Genomic DNA, 16075 nt, shown 5'->3' on the forward strand with positions numbered 1-16075 from the left:
CCACCCAGTGGCCATATGAGAACAGAGGGGACTGTCGGCCCTGGTGCAGTAGGCTCAGTCTTGCTCTCTTCTTGGCTGAAGAGCTTCTTGGGGTGGTGAGGATTCTGGGAAAAGTGGTCTTGTGTGTGTGTGTGTGTGTGTGTGAGAGAGAGAGAGAGAGAGAGAGAGAGAGAGAGAGAGAGAGAGAGAGACAGAGACAGAGACAGAGACAGAGAGACAGAGAGGAGAGAGAATGTGTGTATGTATGAATGTGTGTATGTGTGTACGTGTGCATGTGCTCACAGATGTCAGAGGACAGCTCTGTGGACTCAGTTCTTCCACCTCTGCATGGGTTCCGGGACTCCAACACAGGATGTCCGAGCCATGCAGCAAGGACTTTTACCCCCTGAGTCGTCTCATCAGCCCTTGCTCACACTTACACCTGCAATGTACCTTTGTATTTTGGATGTCTGTGGATTATGACACTCTCCTCGTGTTCCTGGTTCTTACGTCTTCCCTCAGTCTTGCTCAGTGGTTAACCTTACTCATCTTTCCAACAGACCCCAGGTTATTTGCCATTTCTCTCTCGCACATCCCTGGGCAAGCACTGCTGGCTGTCTTCCTTTCAGTAACGGGCAATGTACCTGGCTTAAAGCACCCTTATCCCTCTAGCCCCCTTACACTCTTCCAGCTCGAAGGGAGAGAGAGTGGCGGCTGGGACTGGAGGGGACTGCAGATGCCACCATGGAAAGGTAAGGCAGGGAATTGGTGTAAGACACACAAAAAGACTCGCATCCCTAATGGCTTTAAGTGTGTGTGTGTGCACATGAGCTGTTGTGATCCTATGAAATCCCTGACACCTGGTGTGCACGTGTAACAGTTCACCAGGACACTAAGGGTCAGAGTAAACGCACACAACTTTCCAAAGTGGTCAGAGTCTGACCCTGTGCAAACCCTCCTGATGCCCACACCCAGCACATCAGTGTAGCTGAGAACACGTGTCTGAGTCTCCATTGCACTGCTACTCCAGCCGTCTCTGCTGCTTTTTGCCAATCCTGTGCTCACCAGAGATCTGTAGCCACCAAACTCTGAGAGTCCCTTATTTTATTTTATTTTTGGGTTGTTTTTTGTTTTGTTTTGTTTTTCAAGACAGGGTTTCTCTGTGTAGCCCTGGCTGTCCTGGAACTCACTCTATAGACCAGGCTGTCCTGGAACTCAGAAATCCATCTGCCTCTCCCAAGCGCTGGGATTAAAGGCGTGCACCACCACTGCCCGGCAAGTCCCTTATTTTTCAATCTGGGGTTAGGCTGTTCTCTTTTGAGGGAATCTCCCTAGAGCACAGGCTGGCCTCAACTTCCTGCCTCAGTGTGAGAGACCTTGGGTTACGGGAGTGTAACACCACTTTGAGCTGATTTTCAGGGTTTTTAATTAGTTCTTACATCTAACTCTTGCTGTGTAAAGAAGAATAGCACCTCATTTCTCTGAGAGTAAGACAGACACTCATTTGGAGCTGTCGGCTCAGCTTCCTTGGCCCTCTACCCCCCTTCGCTCACAGCCATCTGTAACTACAGTTCCGGGGGATCTGATGCCCTCTTCTGGCCTCCATGGGCACCAGGCAGAGATATGGTTACAAACATACACTCAGGCCAAACACATGAAATTGACGAAGTCCAGTCTACCCACTGCTAGGTTATTGGCTACTCTTTGGGCACTGGACCTTAAGTTTTTAATGAAATGTGTTTGTGTAGATGTGCCCTCCCCCCAGCCCCCATGCCCTTGCAAGCTCAGGTGTCCGGACAATGAGAAGGAGAACCAACTCCACAGTCTGACTTCTGGGAAGGGAACTTAGGTCATCAGGTGTGGTGGCAAGTGCCTTTACCCTCTGAGCATCTCCCTGTGTCTCCCTCCTCCCTGTGGTGAGACACTGTCTCACATAGTCCAGGTTAGCCTTGTGCTACGTAGTTAGGGATGAGCATCTACCGTCTGCTTCATGTGCTGGCAGGGACTGAATCCACGGCTTTGTGCGCACTGAGCAAACACATCCCAGACTGTTTCCCCTGAGATGAGGCCTCACTGTGTAGCCAGGCAGTCTTTGAACTCCTTCCTCAGACCCCCAAGCACTGGGATTACAAGGATGTCTAAACATGCCTAGCAAAGCTCTAAAAAATTTCACTTTTTTATAAAGGTTTATTTATTTATTATATGTAAGTACGCTGTTGCTGTCTTCAGCACCCAAGAAGAGGGCATCAGATCTCATTATGGATGGTTGTGAGCCACCATGTGGTTGCTGGGATTTGAACTCAGGACCTTTGGAAGAGCAGTCAGTGGTCTTAACCGCTAAGCCATCTCTCCAGCCCCAATTTTTCACTCTTTATGATTCTCCTTTTTTTCATGACAGGATTTCTCTATGTATCCCTGGCTGTCCTGGAACTAGCTCTGTAGACCAAGCTGCTCTTGAACTCACTGAGATCTGTCTGTCTGCCTCTGACTTCTGAGTGCTGGGATTTGAGGTGTGTGACACATCACCCGGCTTGTTTTTTTCTGAGTCTCGTCTGAATGCATGTTGTCAGGGCAGTGTGACTTTCCTTATTAGGCAGTTTCTCTGTTAAGTCCCCAAAGATCACAGGTTGAGATGCGCTACTACCTTTATTAGCTTTCTCAGCAGTAGTTGGTCCCAGAGTGGAGGTTGCAAGGGGCCCCCTCCCAGGCACCAGGAGTCTGACTCCACGTCAGAGATCAGCTTCCTGTTGCCACTGAGAACCCAGATAGCACGGGGAACCTTTTATCCTCCCTCCATTCCTAGCTGCACTCTTGAAAGCTCTGGCTAAGTCTCTGTCTTTTGAGGGAATCGGAGCCCCAGCCTGTCAGACTACTTCAGGCCTTGCTCCGAACTAAGCAGACCTTCTGACAGCTGCCTCTTCACCGTCCCTTCCCTACAGCTCCTCTCCCTTCTCCCTTCTCTTGCCTGCCCCCTACCCCAACAACCACCTTCTCTCTACTTTTCGAGACAAGGTTCTGTAGCCCAGGCTGGCCTCAAGCTCATTATATAGCTGAGGACAGTCTGAACTCCTGATCCTCCTGCCTCCCTCCATTGCCGGGATTACAGGTTGTCTGCATTCACACACAGATCTGAAACTTTCATCTATAAGATTTTATTTACTGTCACGCACTTTACTGCATGATTTAAGTCCTCAGCATTGTCTGCTAAAGCCAGGCCACTGTATGGAAGGAACACCACGCCAGCATGGTGCATGAGTTAGGGTGAGAAGAGGCCCTTAAATAAACTGTATCAGGAGCCAACTTAGGAGGAGCTAAAAACTAGCAGGTAACATTCCTGGATGGTTCTGCCTTGGATTAAAATCTATGATGGAGCTCTGGTAGGCAAGGCCCAGGAGAAAATCATTTTAGGAAAGATTCATGCTATTAATATGCTTTTCCTGTTTTACACACACACACACACACACACACACAAATACCCCAATCACTAGGTATTAGTCCACATTTTTTAACAGATATCTGGAGAACAATGAATAGATTTTTTTTTTAATTTATTTATATGAGTACACTGTAGGTGTCTTCAGACACACCAGAGAGGGTATCAAATCCCATTACAGATGGTTGTGAGCCACCATGTGAGAATTAAACTCAGCACCTCTGGAAGAGCAGTCAGTGCTCTTAACCACTGAGCCATCTCTCCAGCTCCAAATAGATTTCTTAATTCTTAACGATGATCCTATAAGAATTCCTAAAATTCTATCAGTATTTATCAAGTTTTTATGGTGGGACTGCTATCAGGTTGTCTGATAATCACAACTGCATTGAGAACTCTGCCAGTCTTCAGTGTTAATTGCTTCTGAGATAGTAAGCAGGCATTCTGAAACTTAGAGCACATTTTTAAGAGGTTGTAAAATCATTAACTAAAGATCATAAAACGGCAACTACAATTTATTACAGGTGCTAGGACAGAAGATAAAATATTGACTGGGTTTATCTATACAAAACTTCACTAATAACTTAGTTGTTGTTTTTACCGCTCCATGAACCTGTGGAACTGTGACAGGTGATGAATGTTTAGCCAGATAATTACTCCTAATGGATACGCATGTAAACATTCTCTGTTGTAAACTTATTTATGATTTGAATTTATGTGTAAATTTGTGGTGAACCTTTTACCATGTGATTATGTATTCTGAAAGATGTATAAGTGCTGAGGACAAAGAGAGGAACCAGAACTGAACTGAGGAGCAATTTTTAGACAGCACAGAACTCAAAAATGACTTAGAAGTAAAGGTATAGCATTGGGAGTAATGGTACTGAGTAGGGGCATTACTGTGGCGTCCGAGCAGGGGGAGAGAGCAGGGTTAGGAGAATGCAGAGTGGAAGAGAACTGAAGGAACAGGCAGGCTTCTCCTCACCATGGCACAGAACAGCTCTCTTCTTAATAGCAAGGCGGGCTTAGTCTTATAAAAGAGAACACAATTTTTGCTTACAGACATGGGTTTAAGCTGGGTCCAACTGGTTTGAATAGAGATGTATAAATGTGCATGTGTGAGTCTGTATATGAATTTATGTGAGCTTATGCTTATTTGCTTCTGTAAAAGATTTCCCCCTGCTAGCGTGATACTCTTCTCCTGGTTCAAGAGCCGTTTACTGCTCTAAACTTTTCCCTAGCCTGACAAGCAAGAGGCATCTGACAAAAGGGAACAGGATCCAGCAGTTAATCCTCTACTTATCCCCTGCTGGTTTTTGCTTTTGTTTTCTAAGATTTATTTATTTCATGTATATGAGTATAATGTCACTGTCTTCAGACACACCAGAAGAGGACATCAGATCCCATTACTGACAGTTGTGAGCCACCATGTGGTTGCTGGGAATTGAACTCAGGACCTCTCCAGCCCAATCTCCTGCTGTTTTAGGATAAGGTGCTAAATACCAGAGACTGCCCTTTCTGGCCTCAAAGGGACTCAGGCAGCTCAGCTGCAGTAGCAAAGTAACTTAGACTTAGATAGTTAAATGTTTTCTTTTTATACAGCAACCTCAAATATCTAAGCAAGTCTTACCCTCTCTGATGTTCTTCCCCTTCCCCCTCTGCTGCTTCAAGAATCAGAACAAAAAAGATCCACTGGGGCTGGCCCTTGGGAAAAGCGCAGGTGTAATCTTCCTAGGGGGAAGCTCCAGAAGGCTGTGCCTAGATAGATCAGGCTTAGTGTCTCCAGGCTGTCATCTGGGAAATTAGCTCAGAGGCTAACGGCTCAGCCAGGATGTCATAGGCCCAGGCTCTAAGATCACAGCTAAACCCCAGCACAACACAGCACAGCCTGATCTCCAGCAGAACCGACTCCTGTCAGGGACACATAGCTCTGACTGGGAGAGGAAAGCGATGCATGGCTGGTAGCAGGGCAGAACCGGGGGAAGCAGGGCGGTAACCTTTAACCTGCAATGTGAAGTTTCCTAGTGCTCGCCCTCCTCACTCTCACACTGGGTGGGGTCCAGAGGACCGTGTAGGAGTCTCTCCTTCATTCCAACCAACTACTGCAAGGCCCTGTGAGGGGTCTTAAGAGGACTGTGCCTGTTTCCGTATCTGTGGCCTATGGGCTCTGAGATGACCACTGCTGAGTCTCTGAGACTTGGAATGGAAGGTCAACCTTGCCATGCCCACCTCTATAGGCTCAGCTAGGCTGGCCCACCCCAGGGTAAGAACACTGAGTGTAACCTCTGCATTCTAAGAGTCCAAACCCAGAGCACCTAGAACACTGGTGACGACAAGCCTCTTCCAAATTAAGGTTTATTTCCGGAAGTTGAAAAAAGCTCAGTTTACATACATATGTACAGATCTCAGCTTTGAGCCCCTTGGGGTGGTGGGCACCCTTGGGAGATGAACTGGCCACATCCAACAGAAGCTGAGACTCAGCGGGTTGGCTCAGTTCTCAAGACCCAGAGGTGCGGGCCAGCCTATCTCCATCCCTTCCTGAGACTATCTTCCCACAGGACGTGCGTGCTGAACAGATGGGACACGGAGATCACCTCAGTCAGAGTCACAAGCCTCCTGTCCGGTGGTGGCGTCCACTGCAGAGGCCAGGCTGTCCTCCTGGCCTTTTAGCCGTTCACCTGGGTGGAGAGCAAACAAGTGGTAATAGGCTGCGCGTAAGCCACTGTCCTGAGGGCAGGGCCCCACTGCCAGACCGCGCTTACGGATCAGCTCTGCGATGGCTCGCTGGGTCCGCTTTTCTAGTTTCTCTAGCTTCTTGGCGACATCTCTCTTGAGATCCCTGGAACAGGAAAGAGAAGATATTGAGAAGCTGAGGACTTTCGTGGTGTGGGCCTGGGATCTTCCTGCAGTGCTCTGATGTTTATATCCTCAGCTGCCTGAGTCGCTGCTTTGGGGAGACCAGGATGCTACCTGCTCTGCTCTTCTGGACCCTAAGATCATCCTTCCTAACTCCACTGAGATAAGGGAATGTGTACCACAGTCCCAGCCAAGGCAGAGCTGAGACACAGTGGTGGCTGGTCTCTTGGGCCCCTCCTGCTATGCCCCCTAAGTCGGCACCAGAGAGGAACTCGCCGTGGCCAACTGTCTGTCCTAGTCCACCTCTTGCCACAGCCTCCCGCCCCCCACTCCTGGGGCTTCCAGAATTCCTAAAATCAGCCTAAGTTCTCTGGTTCTACAGTTCCTACAGCACACACCTCAGGCCTGTTTCACCAAATTAAAGTTCCATCAAATTAAAGATCTGTAACCCCGCAGATCTACAGGCACAAGGAAAACAGCCCTGACCTCCGGCACAAGGCACTGAGAGCTATGCCGACAGTCGACAGCCCCGTCCCTCACCCATTCCCTCAGCTCGGCCGGAGGGCTTCCAGGCTTGAAGAGACTGGGTTCCCTACTTCGCAGTTAGAACAGAGACATCAGCCCTGTTGCCTGTCCATCTACTGCTCTCTTCACCGTGGGCTCCTGAGCACAAAGGGCTGCACTGCTCAGATGCGGTCCCAGAGCAGGTGGCTCTTCACCCCTGCAGAAGAGGCTTGAAAGGATGGCCGCTCTTTAGCACTTCATCCTCAGCCATTACTCATGCCTTACTTAGCCCGTATCCTGGACTCTCTTGGGCACAGCTATGCCTGCGGCACTTGTCCCTACCTGTCCCTTGGCTGTCCTCCCAGCCGAGGCCTATGACATGCACCAGACACTATCACCCCCCAAACAGCTGGCACCAGCCTGCATGGACAACACTCACCAATCAGGTTTCCGGGGTGCCAGGTTGGCCAGGTCCTAGGGAGAGAGGAGACAACTCATTAGGGCCAAGGCCCGGCCTCATGAGTGGAGAGACAGGGCACAGAGGCAGAAAAATGCAGGAAGGCAAGGAAGGAAGTAGGGTGGGAACAGAGACAGCAGAGAAGGAAGCAGCTCAAGCAGGGAGGGGCTCCAGGTCCTCACCACTTCCTCAATGACAGGCTCCGGCTTGGCAGCCTCCAGCTGCTCCTTCACCTTCTCCTCCACTAGAGGGCGAGAGAACACAGGCCTGCTGGGTAGGAGCTGCCACTCCAGAGTGAACCTAAGGTGGGGGGGCCCAGGGAGGAGGGACCCCACTCAGCAGAACTCTGGAGGACGAGTCTGGTTTCCTAGGTTAAAGGCAGGCCCCAGGGCCCAGAAAGGGGCAGAGCAGGCTATAGCTGGAGTGGAATGGGAGGTGCCTGTGCACATGGGGAACTTTCCTCCAGGTCTGGCATGGCTGGAGTCTAGGGACTTATCTTCCCGTCCATCCTACGACAGACACCTCCCGCCTCCACCAAGACCCTAGGTCTTTGAGTGTCCCTGTCTGGGGACAGAGGCCTGTAACACTAACAATGTGGACGGCCTTCAGACCCGTAACGAGGGGTGTGTCCCTCCGACCTTCCTTTCTTCTGCCAGACTTAAGTCCTGGTAGAGGTCAAGGTCCAGCTTCCCATCCCCTCGTACACCCTGAGGGATGTCCTCGCCCAGCCCTGCCAGGGCTCCACAGGCAAGGAGAGGATGAGCAAAAACAGTTGGGCAACTTCGGAATTTTTGATGAGGTATTCATTCAATACTTGTACAAAGAAAAGTTGGTATCAAAAATTAAAAACTAAGATTCTAGGCTGGAGAGATGGCTCAGCGGTTAAGAGCACTAACTACTCTTCCGAAGGTCCTGAGTTCAATTCCCAGCAATCACATGGTGGCTCACAACCATCCGTAATGAGATCTGAGACCCTCTTCTGGTGTGTCTGAAGACAGCTATAGGGTACATACACATAATAATAATAATAAATAAATCTTAAAACAAACAAACAAAGATTCTTGGATAGGCATGGTGGCAGGTGCCATTAATCCTAACACCTGGGATCCTGTGAGCTCAGAGACAGTCTGGTCTGCACAGTGAGCTCCACAGGGAGACCCTACCTTAAAACCAAACAAAGCCAGACTCTTCAGCATGATGGATGATTCTGGTCCTGGACCAGGAGGCTCCCTCTCCACCCTGGGGCTTCACCCTTAGGCAAGGCAGTGGGGAGGCTTGGGCAGGGCTCTCTCTGGCCTTTGGGTAGCTGCTGGTTGCTCTCTATGGCCATCTTCTCTCCCCAAGGACACAGGACCCCCACATCACCTTGCCTTGCTGCCCAAGGACCTCAGGTCACTTCCACTCCTCATGTCCGAGGGCCTGTGGCCCCTCCAGGATGGCAAGTACAAGGGCCTCCTTCCTGCCCTCCTGGCCCTTTCATAGCTCCTGAGAGGTGAATGCCCCAGGCTTCTCTGGCTCGGCAAACCCTTCTTTGAGGGCGACTGGAAGGGACACAGGAAAAGGGATCCATGTACCTGCCACTGGTTTGGCCTGGGGGACCTGCCTCCTCTTCAGGTCTTCATCCTCTGGGACATAGTTCCGGAGCCTGAGTCCCCTGTGGGAGCAGAGCACAGGCACACCTTAGTGCAGGAGCGGGATGTGATGGGCACTTCCCATATGCGGGTTTCCTCCGTCTGTCTAGAAAGGGCCAAGTGAAGGGAAGCCCAGAACTTAAGCATCCCAACATACACACACACACACACACACACACACACACACACACACTCCTCAGAAGCTGGGCCAGGGTGACTGAGGGCATTTACTAGTATCCACTGTGTTGTCTCCATTTGGCAGTTATGGGAACAGGGAGGGAGGCGGGGGCATTTCCATGAGGTCACATAGTAGAGATTATACATGCGAGATCAAGGCTGAGCTAGAGCTCCTGGGCTGAGTCACTCCTCAAAGAGAAAGCTCTCCACACCAGCTCTCCAGACCCAGATGAACCTCCTCAGAGTCTTCATGTCTTGGAGCCAATGTACATCACACAGTGTATCCAACGCTTTCAGCGGAAAGGCTATACAAAAGATTCCAGGAGGTCTACAGTGGACCCACAGGACACACAAGAGGCTGATGTGTTTCCTAGCTGGAGGGAGAGGCCCACAGAGGCCACAGGGACAAGGCATAAGCATGTGCCATGACCGCTCTCATGCTGGTGAGACCCACACAGCTCACACCCTGGCAGATCTTTTGAATGCAACCATAAAGCCTCAGACCTGGGGTGTGGGGTCAGAGCAGACCCAGGCCTGTCACCCCACTGTCTGTAGGCAGTCTCCCTCCCAGCTCAGCAGCTCATCAAATCCAAATCAAATACAGAGGATTGTCCCCGGGAAGAGGGGACCCTGGCTACCCCACGGGGCAGCAAGGGCAGAGTTCTTACACATCCAGGAGTGCCCTCCCCCATTCCCTCTGCCTGCTCAGGCCTGGGGTGAGCAGCAGGTCACGGGGCGCACAGCGAGAGTGGGGCCTATCCACTGCCACGGCTTTTGTTCACCACAGGGTGGGGAGGAAAGAGGAACAGAAACTGGGTGTGGGAAGAAAATGGCAGGGATTAGTGAGGAGAGTAAAAAAAAAACCCCAACCCCACAACCAGATCCAGAGTCCATCAGTGATAAGAGGGCTACGCAGCAGCAAGCCTCACCCGCTGCCCGTTCCTCAGATGACCACCAGCAAGTAGGGCCCCAGAGCCTGAGTCCCTGTGTCCCTGGCCCACTGCCAAAGGGCAGGGCTCTCAGGGGAAGGGGCACTGGGTTGTGCTTGGGGCTTTTCTAAGCAGGTCCAAGATTTAATTCCCTTTCCACAAACAATAAACTGGGCACAGACAGTTTAAATGCCCGCTGGCCGGCCTTGGCAAGGAGTGAAGAGCAGGGCCCCCCTTGAACACCTGTCTCCTGTTAATGGTGTCTGAAAGCTGGGCTCCCTGCAACCTCACAGGCTGGAGACAGAAAAATGTAGCAGAGCCAGGAGGAGCAGGCCCTGGCAAAGCTACGGGCTACCCACTGTGACTCCATCTTAAGAAGGGGGTGAGCCTGCAGTACGTCACTTTGCCAGAGATAGAAATAACCTATGCAACACCAGGGCAGGTGGATCACCCCTCAGCAGGGGGTGTCATGCACCTGGGTGCTCCACCAGTCCCAAAGGAAGGATCAGGGAAATCCGGGGCCAGCTGCTGGCGAGAGCAGCAATAAGCATCCTATGGAGAAGAAGGAGCAATCCAGAACTTCAGATGGGCTCCAACACAACACCCACAGCTCACTGAAAACTAGGATGCACAAGAATGATCAGAAATAGACTTTACAGTTAGGTGTGGGGGTGTAAGCTAATATTGAGAAGCTGAGGCAGGAGAATTGCAAATCTGAGGGTAGCCTGAGACTCACAGTAAGAATGTTTCCCCAAAACATAAAAGAAGTAATTTTCCACTGTTTTCTATTTCTACAGGGTTTGGTTGTTGTTCTCTCTCTCTCTCATTCTCTCTCTCATCTATCTCTACCTATCAATCTCTCTTTCTCTCTCTCTCTCTCTCTCTCTCTCTCTCTCTATTTCTCTATCTATCTATCTATCTATCTATCTATCTATCTATCGTGTGTGTGTGTGTTTGTGTGTGTGTGTGTGTGTGTGTGCGCGCGCGCGCACGCGCCCACATGTACCACAGAGGTCAGGGGACAGCTTGTACCACAGGCTGGCTTCCAATTGGACATCTTTCTGCTTCTGCCTCTCAGGTGCTGGTGGGAACACAGGCCTGCACCACTGTGCCCAGCAATAACTGAATGTTCACACAGAATCACACGGAATTTCATGAAAGGGATGGAAGTTGGCTCAGTGGCTAAGGGGACACTGCTCTGGTAGAAGACTCAAGTTCAGTCTGCGGTACTGATGCTCACCACCATCCGCTCCAGTTCAAGGGAATCTGACGTCTAACCTCCTTGGGCAGGGCACTAAGTGATGCCTGCACACAGAGGAAAGAATTGTCAAACCACAGATTGAAGAAGACGATGAGCTCCAGGCTGGGGTAGCTCCGAGGGGTGAATGCTTGCCTAGCCTGGAGCAAGCACTGGATCTAATTCCTAACATGCAGAGTCAAGCATGGTGCTACATCTCAGTAGTGTTCCTGGGGCTCAGGAGGTAGGGGCAGGAGGGCCGGAAGTTCAAGGTGGGTTACACAATGGGTTTGAAGCCAGGCTGGGATACCTGAAATGCTGTCACAAACCAGGAAAACCATGAACTACAGAGGAAAGTATGTGTAGGCAAACCATTGCCAAATTACTAAAAACCAACAGAGAAGCAAATTAAAGACACCCAGCCTTCAATGAAGCTGAAACGACAGCGAAGGCCTCCACTGACTGATGGAAGACTGAGGCAGTGGAGTGAGGTGCAGGCTCAGGGGAAGGCTGAGGTAGGCACACTGAGTTCTAGGCAGTCTCAGCTATCCAGTAAGACCCTTTTCTCAACTAAACCAAACAAAACACCCCTACCCCTGCTAAGAAAAACAAAACAAAAATAAAATATAAAGCAGGTGTGGTCCTGCTCACCTGTAACGCTAGGACGTAGGTAGAAGAGTCTGGAGTGGGGGCTCAAGGCTAGCCTGGGCTACAAAGTGAGCTTTTATCTCAGTCAAACAAATAAAAATACAACACAGTAAGATAGTTCAAAGGGCAGAAAGAGTGACAGATGGTACCTGCTACCCGCACGCCCCAGCCCATGGTGCAGGACATGGAGAACTCCTGCTACTACTTGTTTTGTTTGCTTTGGTTTTTCGAGACAGGGTCTCTCTGTGTAGCACTGTCTGTCCTAGAACTTGCTCTGTAGACCAGGCTGGCCTTGAACTCACAGAGATACACCTGCCTCTGCCTCCCCAGTGCTGGGACTAAAGGCTGGCTACTACAAGATGCTTTCGACAAACTACTTTTTAGGACATTTGTTAAGAATGTACTCTGAGCCAGGTGGTGGTGGCGCACGCCTGTAATCCCAGCACTCTGGGAGGCAGAGGCAGGCGGATTTCTGAGTTCGAGGCCAGCCTGGTCTACAAAGTGAGTTCCAGGACAGCCAGGGCTATACAGAGAAACCCTGTCTCGAAAAAACCAAATCCCCCCTACCAAAAAAAAAAAAAAAAAAAAAAAAAAGAGAATGTACTCTGTCTTCCCTATGAAAGAGCTAACAGAGAGGGGAAAGAGAACACATTAACAAGGTAACAGAAAGAGGAAATGGAATGGTCACTTAAAAAAAATCTAAAAGATCCAGACGGAAGTAAAAGGAAAAGGACAAAAAGTGAGGTGCCAGGTTCTCAGGAGCAGCCCAGCATGGCTCCTGGCCCTTCCTCCCTCACCCAGCATGGCTCCTGGGCCTTCCTCCCTCACCCAGCATGGCTCCTGGGCCTTCCCCCCTCACCCAGCATGGCTCCTGGGCCTTCCCCCCTCACCCAGCATGGCTCCTGGGCCTTCCTCCCTCACCCAGCATGGCTCCTGGCCCTTCCTCCCTCACCCAGCATGGCTCCTGGGCCTTCCCCCCTCACCCAGCATGGCTCCTGGCCCTTCCTCCCTCACCCAGCATGGCTCCTGGGCCTTCCCCCCTCACCCAGCATGGCTCCTGGGCCTTCCCCCCTCACCCAGCATGGCTCCTGGGCCTTCCCCCCTCACCCAGCATGGCTCCTGGGCCTTCCCCCCTCACCCAGCATGGCTCCTGGGCCTTCCTCCCTCACCCAGCATGGCTCCCCTCTGCAGACTTCCCTCTGCAGACTGGGTATGGTAGGACTAAAAGTGCCAGCCAGACCAGTGAGGCCAGCCATCACACAAATCTGTCATATCAGTAAATGTATAAAGTCACTGCAGTTATGCGGTAGTTCATTACACAACTGTGGGCTGAGAACCACGCAGGAACACAGTGTTGGCAGTGCTCACATCAAGTGGGATTGTTTAGAAAATTTTCCTTGGTTTTCTGTCATTTCCAAAAAGTTTAATCAATATCTGGTTACTACCTACAACCAGTAGTGGACCAGAGGGAACGGGAGGAAGAGGCGGTAGGGGCGCAGGTGGGGCCAGTGGCCAGCACCCGAGCTCCTGGAGCCAAGAGATCAGAGAGCAGGCCTCCAGTGTACGGAAAGGGACCAGTGAGCATAAGACCTCTAGGACAGTGACCTTTGGCCACAAGCACTGAGCTTCCCATGAGGCTCCTCAGCTTTGGCAGCCAGTCTGAGTTAAGCCTTGATATTTCTCTGCAGGAGGCAGACACAAAGGCCACCTCCAGTGCCTCTACTCTCTGGTTCAGGGCCTCTGGTTCTTTCCCTAAGTCTAAACTTCTTCACAAGGTTCAGGTCCCTCAGTCTGCTCACTTACCGACGCTGTCTAGATCTGTACAGCTCCTCCCCAAATGACTGCCCCCAGGGAGATACTGACCACCGTCCCTTGAGTTCCTCTTTGGCTGCGTGTGCGCCCTGCCTTTCAGAGGCAGCCACACACTATGCACGTGGCTTTAAGCTCTGTCCTCCAAGCTCAGCACTCAGCTGCCTCCAGTTGAGGAAAGACATCATGGGGTGCTCGAGGACGAGCATTAGGGTTGTCTGTGGGTATCTAAGGCTCTTAATGACAAGAAGACAACAGGAAGGAAGCTAAAAAGCTACTGTGTCCCCCAGAACAGAGAATAGGAATGTGGTTGGGTCACAACTTCTAAGTGACAACTCTGAGTCTTTATGGCCAAGCCACAGGGCAATGTCCAGGGTGACATCCTGTTGAGTCTGTTTCTAGAATGGGCGCATTTGTATCTATTTCCCTTATCTCCGCCCCCCACCCTCACCCCCCCAAATCCACCCCACACACACCCACCTCCCCACCTGCTGGTATCTAGACCTGCTGCAGCAGGCTTGGTGACCACAGCAAGATCTACCTCCAGGCCAGTTTCAGGGGTTCTAGGTGTGGGCTAGCCTGGAGATTCAGGGGACATCACACACTCTCTGTGGACATCAACTCAGAAGAGAAGAGAAACTCAGAAGAGAAAGGCATCTGAGATTACCTATCTGGTTCCATCTTACTATCGGCAAACATGCACCCAGGGCACAATTCACTCACGGAGGCATCTCTACCGTTGTCTGCCTCGCAGGTCACGCCTTCTGCCCACATGTGGACACGAACCGTCTTCTCTCCCTACAGGTCCTGAGGATTCTTCTCCCTCATCCCTGCTGTGAACCCTTGTAGAGATAGCAAGACAGGGTGGGCCAATCCTCCTGGCCAGCTTACAAGGTCACAGATGGCCTTAGTTAGCCACCCTGGTCCCCTCTAATCATCCAGTTCTGCTCAGAGGCCGGTAAGAGACAGGCTATCTCTCTGCTCACAGTAATAGACTCCAGGTAAGCTCAAAGCTAGGATGAGTCTGCAGGATCCCAGAGGTTAGCAGTGCCCAGCGAGAGCAGCAACTGTGACCACAGAAAGCTTTCATTAAAAAAAAAAAAATAGTTTTTTAAGTTGTGCGCATGTGTGAATGTATGACATGTATGTAAGAGTGTCTTCAGGAGCCAGGAGAGGGCGCTGTGGGTAACACATGTGTGAATGTATGCCGTGTGTGAGGGTGTCTTCAGGAGCCAGGAGAGGGCGCTGTGGGTGACACATGTGTGAACGTATGCCGTGTGTGAGGGTGTCTTCAGGAGCCAGGAGAGGGCGCTGTGGGTGACACATGTGTGAACGTATGCCGTGTGTGAGGGTGTCTTCAGGAGCCAGGAGAGGGCGCTGTGGGTGACACATGTGTGAATGTATGCCGTGTGTGAGGGTGTCTTCAGGAGTCAGGAGAGGGCGCTGTGGGTAACACATGTGTGAATGTATGCTGTGTGTGAGGCTGTCTTCAGGAGTCAGGAGAGGGCGCTGTGGGTAACGCAGAGCAGAGTTACCTCTGCTCTAAGATGGGCTGTGAATCACTGACCTTAGTGCTGGGAATAGAACTCAGGTCCTCCGGAAGAGACAGCAGTGAGTGCTCTTACCAGCTGAACCATCTCTCCAGCCTCAACGCTCTCCATTTTTAATGCCCAAAGCACAGGGACACCAGAGCTCTGAGGACCCCCTCACACCCATCTCTACATAAATAAATAACACAGAAATGAAGGGAGAGGCAGAGATCTTAGTGTTCTAGAGGGGGACCGTGGCTTCTCTCGAGACCCGTGAAAGTGGTCAAACCCCTGGCCCAGCAATTCCACGCTAGGGAGATTTCTGTGGGCCGCAGCACCATACAGTGGTAAGTGGAAGGAAGTTCTGGGGGACAGACTTCCACCCCAGACCCAGACCTGGGTTAAAAGCACCCTTCCAGGTAAGGGAACCATCTCAGAATGGAGTGATCATAGTGCCTGACCCCAAAATATCAGAGTAGGTGACGGTCAAGGTGAGTCTAGACAAGAACACTGCAGAGAGGCAAGGAAGGGACGCTTCTGTCACTGGTGCTAAGTGCTTTCCTTCGGGACACTAAGTGGCTGCTTGACAGCCAAGGAACCTTCACAACAGCTCAGTGGTGCCGTCATTCCAAAGCAGAGGAGACAGTCTTACAGCCATCTCCCAGATGTCAGAGGGGTGGGTGTTCCTAAATTGCAGGCCTCGAAATCTCCCAATCTTCAGCCTTAGCCTCCTGAGTGCTAGGATTACAGGTGTGCACTGCCGCACCCAGGGACAGTTCATCCACAGCCGGCAGCCAGTGCAGGCTAGCCCAGGTTCCACCAGACTCTGCCCAGTGAGTCTGCCATCACGTCTGCGGTACAGACCCCACCCTCACGGACTAGCTGAGTT

General features: G+C 51.2%; 1 protein-coding gene across 1 annotated transcript in view; it reads right to left on the reverse strand.

The window, feature by feature from the left end:
• Positions 1-5748: 5748 nt before the first annotated feature.
• Ccdc12 (coiled-coil domain containing 12) overlaps positions 5749-16075 on the reverse strand; it is a 48223-nt gene continuing 37896 nt past the window's right edge. Inside the window, exons 3-7 of the mRNA XM_052187120.1 lie at positions 8801-8880; positions 7409-7470; positions 7209-7243; positions 6172-6248; positions 5749-6087 (exon numbers count right to left, since the gene is read on the reverse strand). Coding sequence (XP_052043080.1) covers positions 6005-6087; positions 6172-6248; positions 7209-7243; positions 7409-7470; positions 8801-8880 — 337 coding nt within the window. The 3' untranslated portion in view covers positions 5749-6004. The remainder of the gene's footprint in view (positions 6088-6171; positions 6249-7208; positions 7244-7408; positions 7471-8800; positions 8881-16075) is intronic.

This window comes from Apodemus sylvaticus, chromosome 7, assembly GCF_947179515.1.
Source record: "Apodemus sylvaticus chromosome 7, mApoSyl1.1, whole genome shotgun sequence".
Taxonomy (NCBI): Eukaryota; Metazoa; Chordata; class Mammalia; order Rodentia; family Muridae; genus Apodemus; species Apodemus sylvaticus.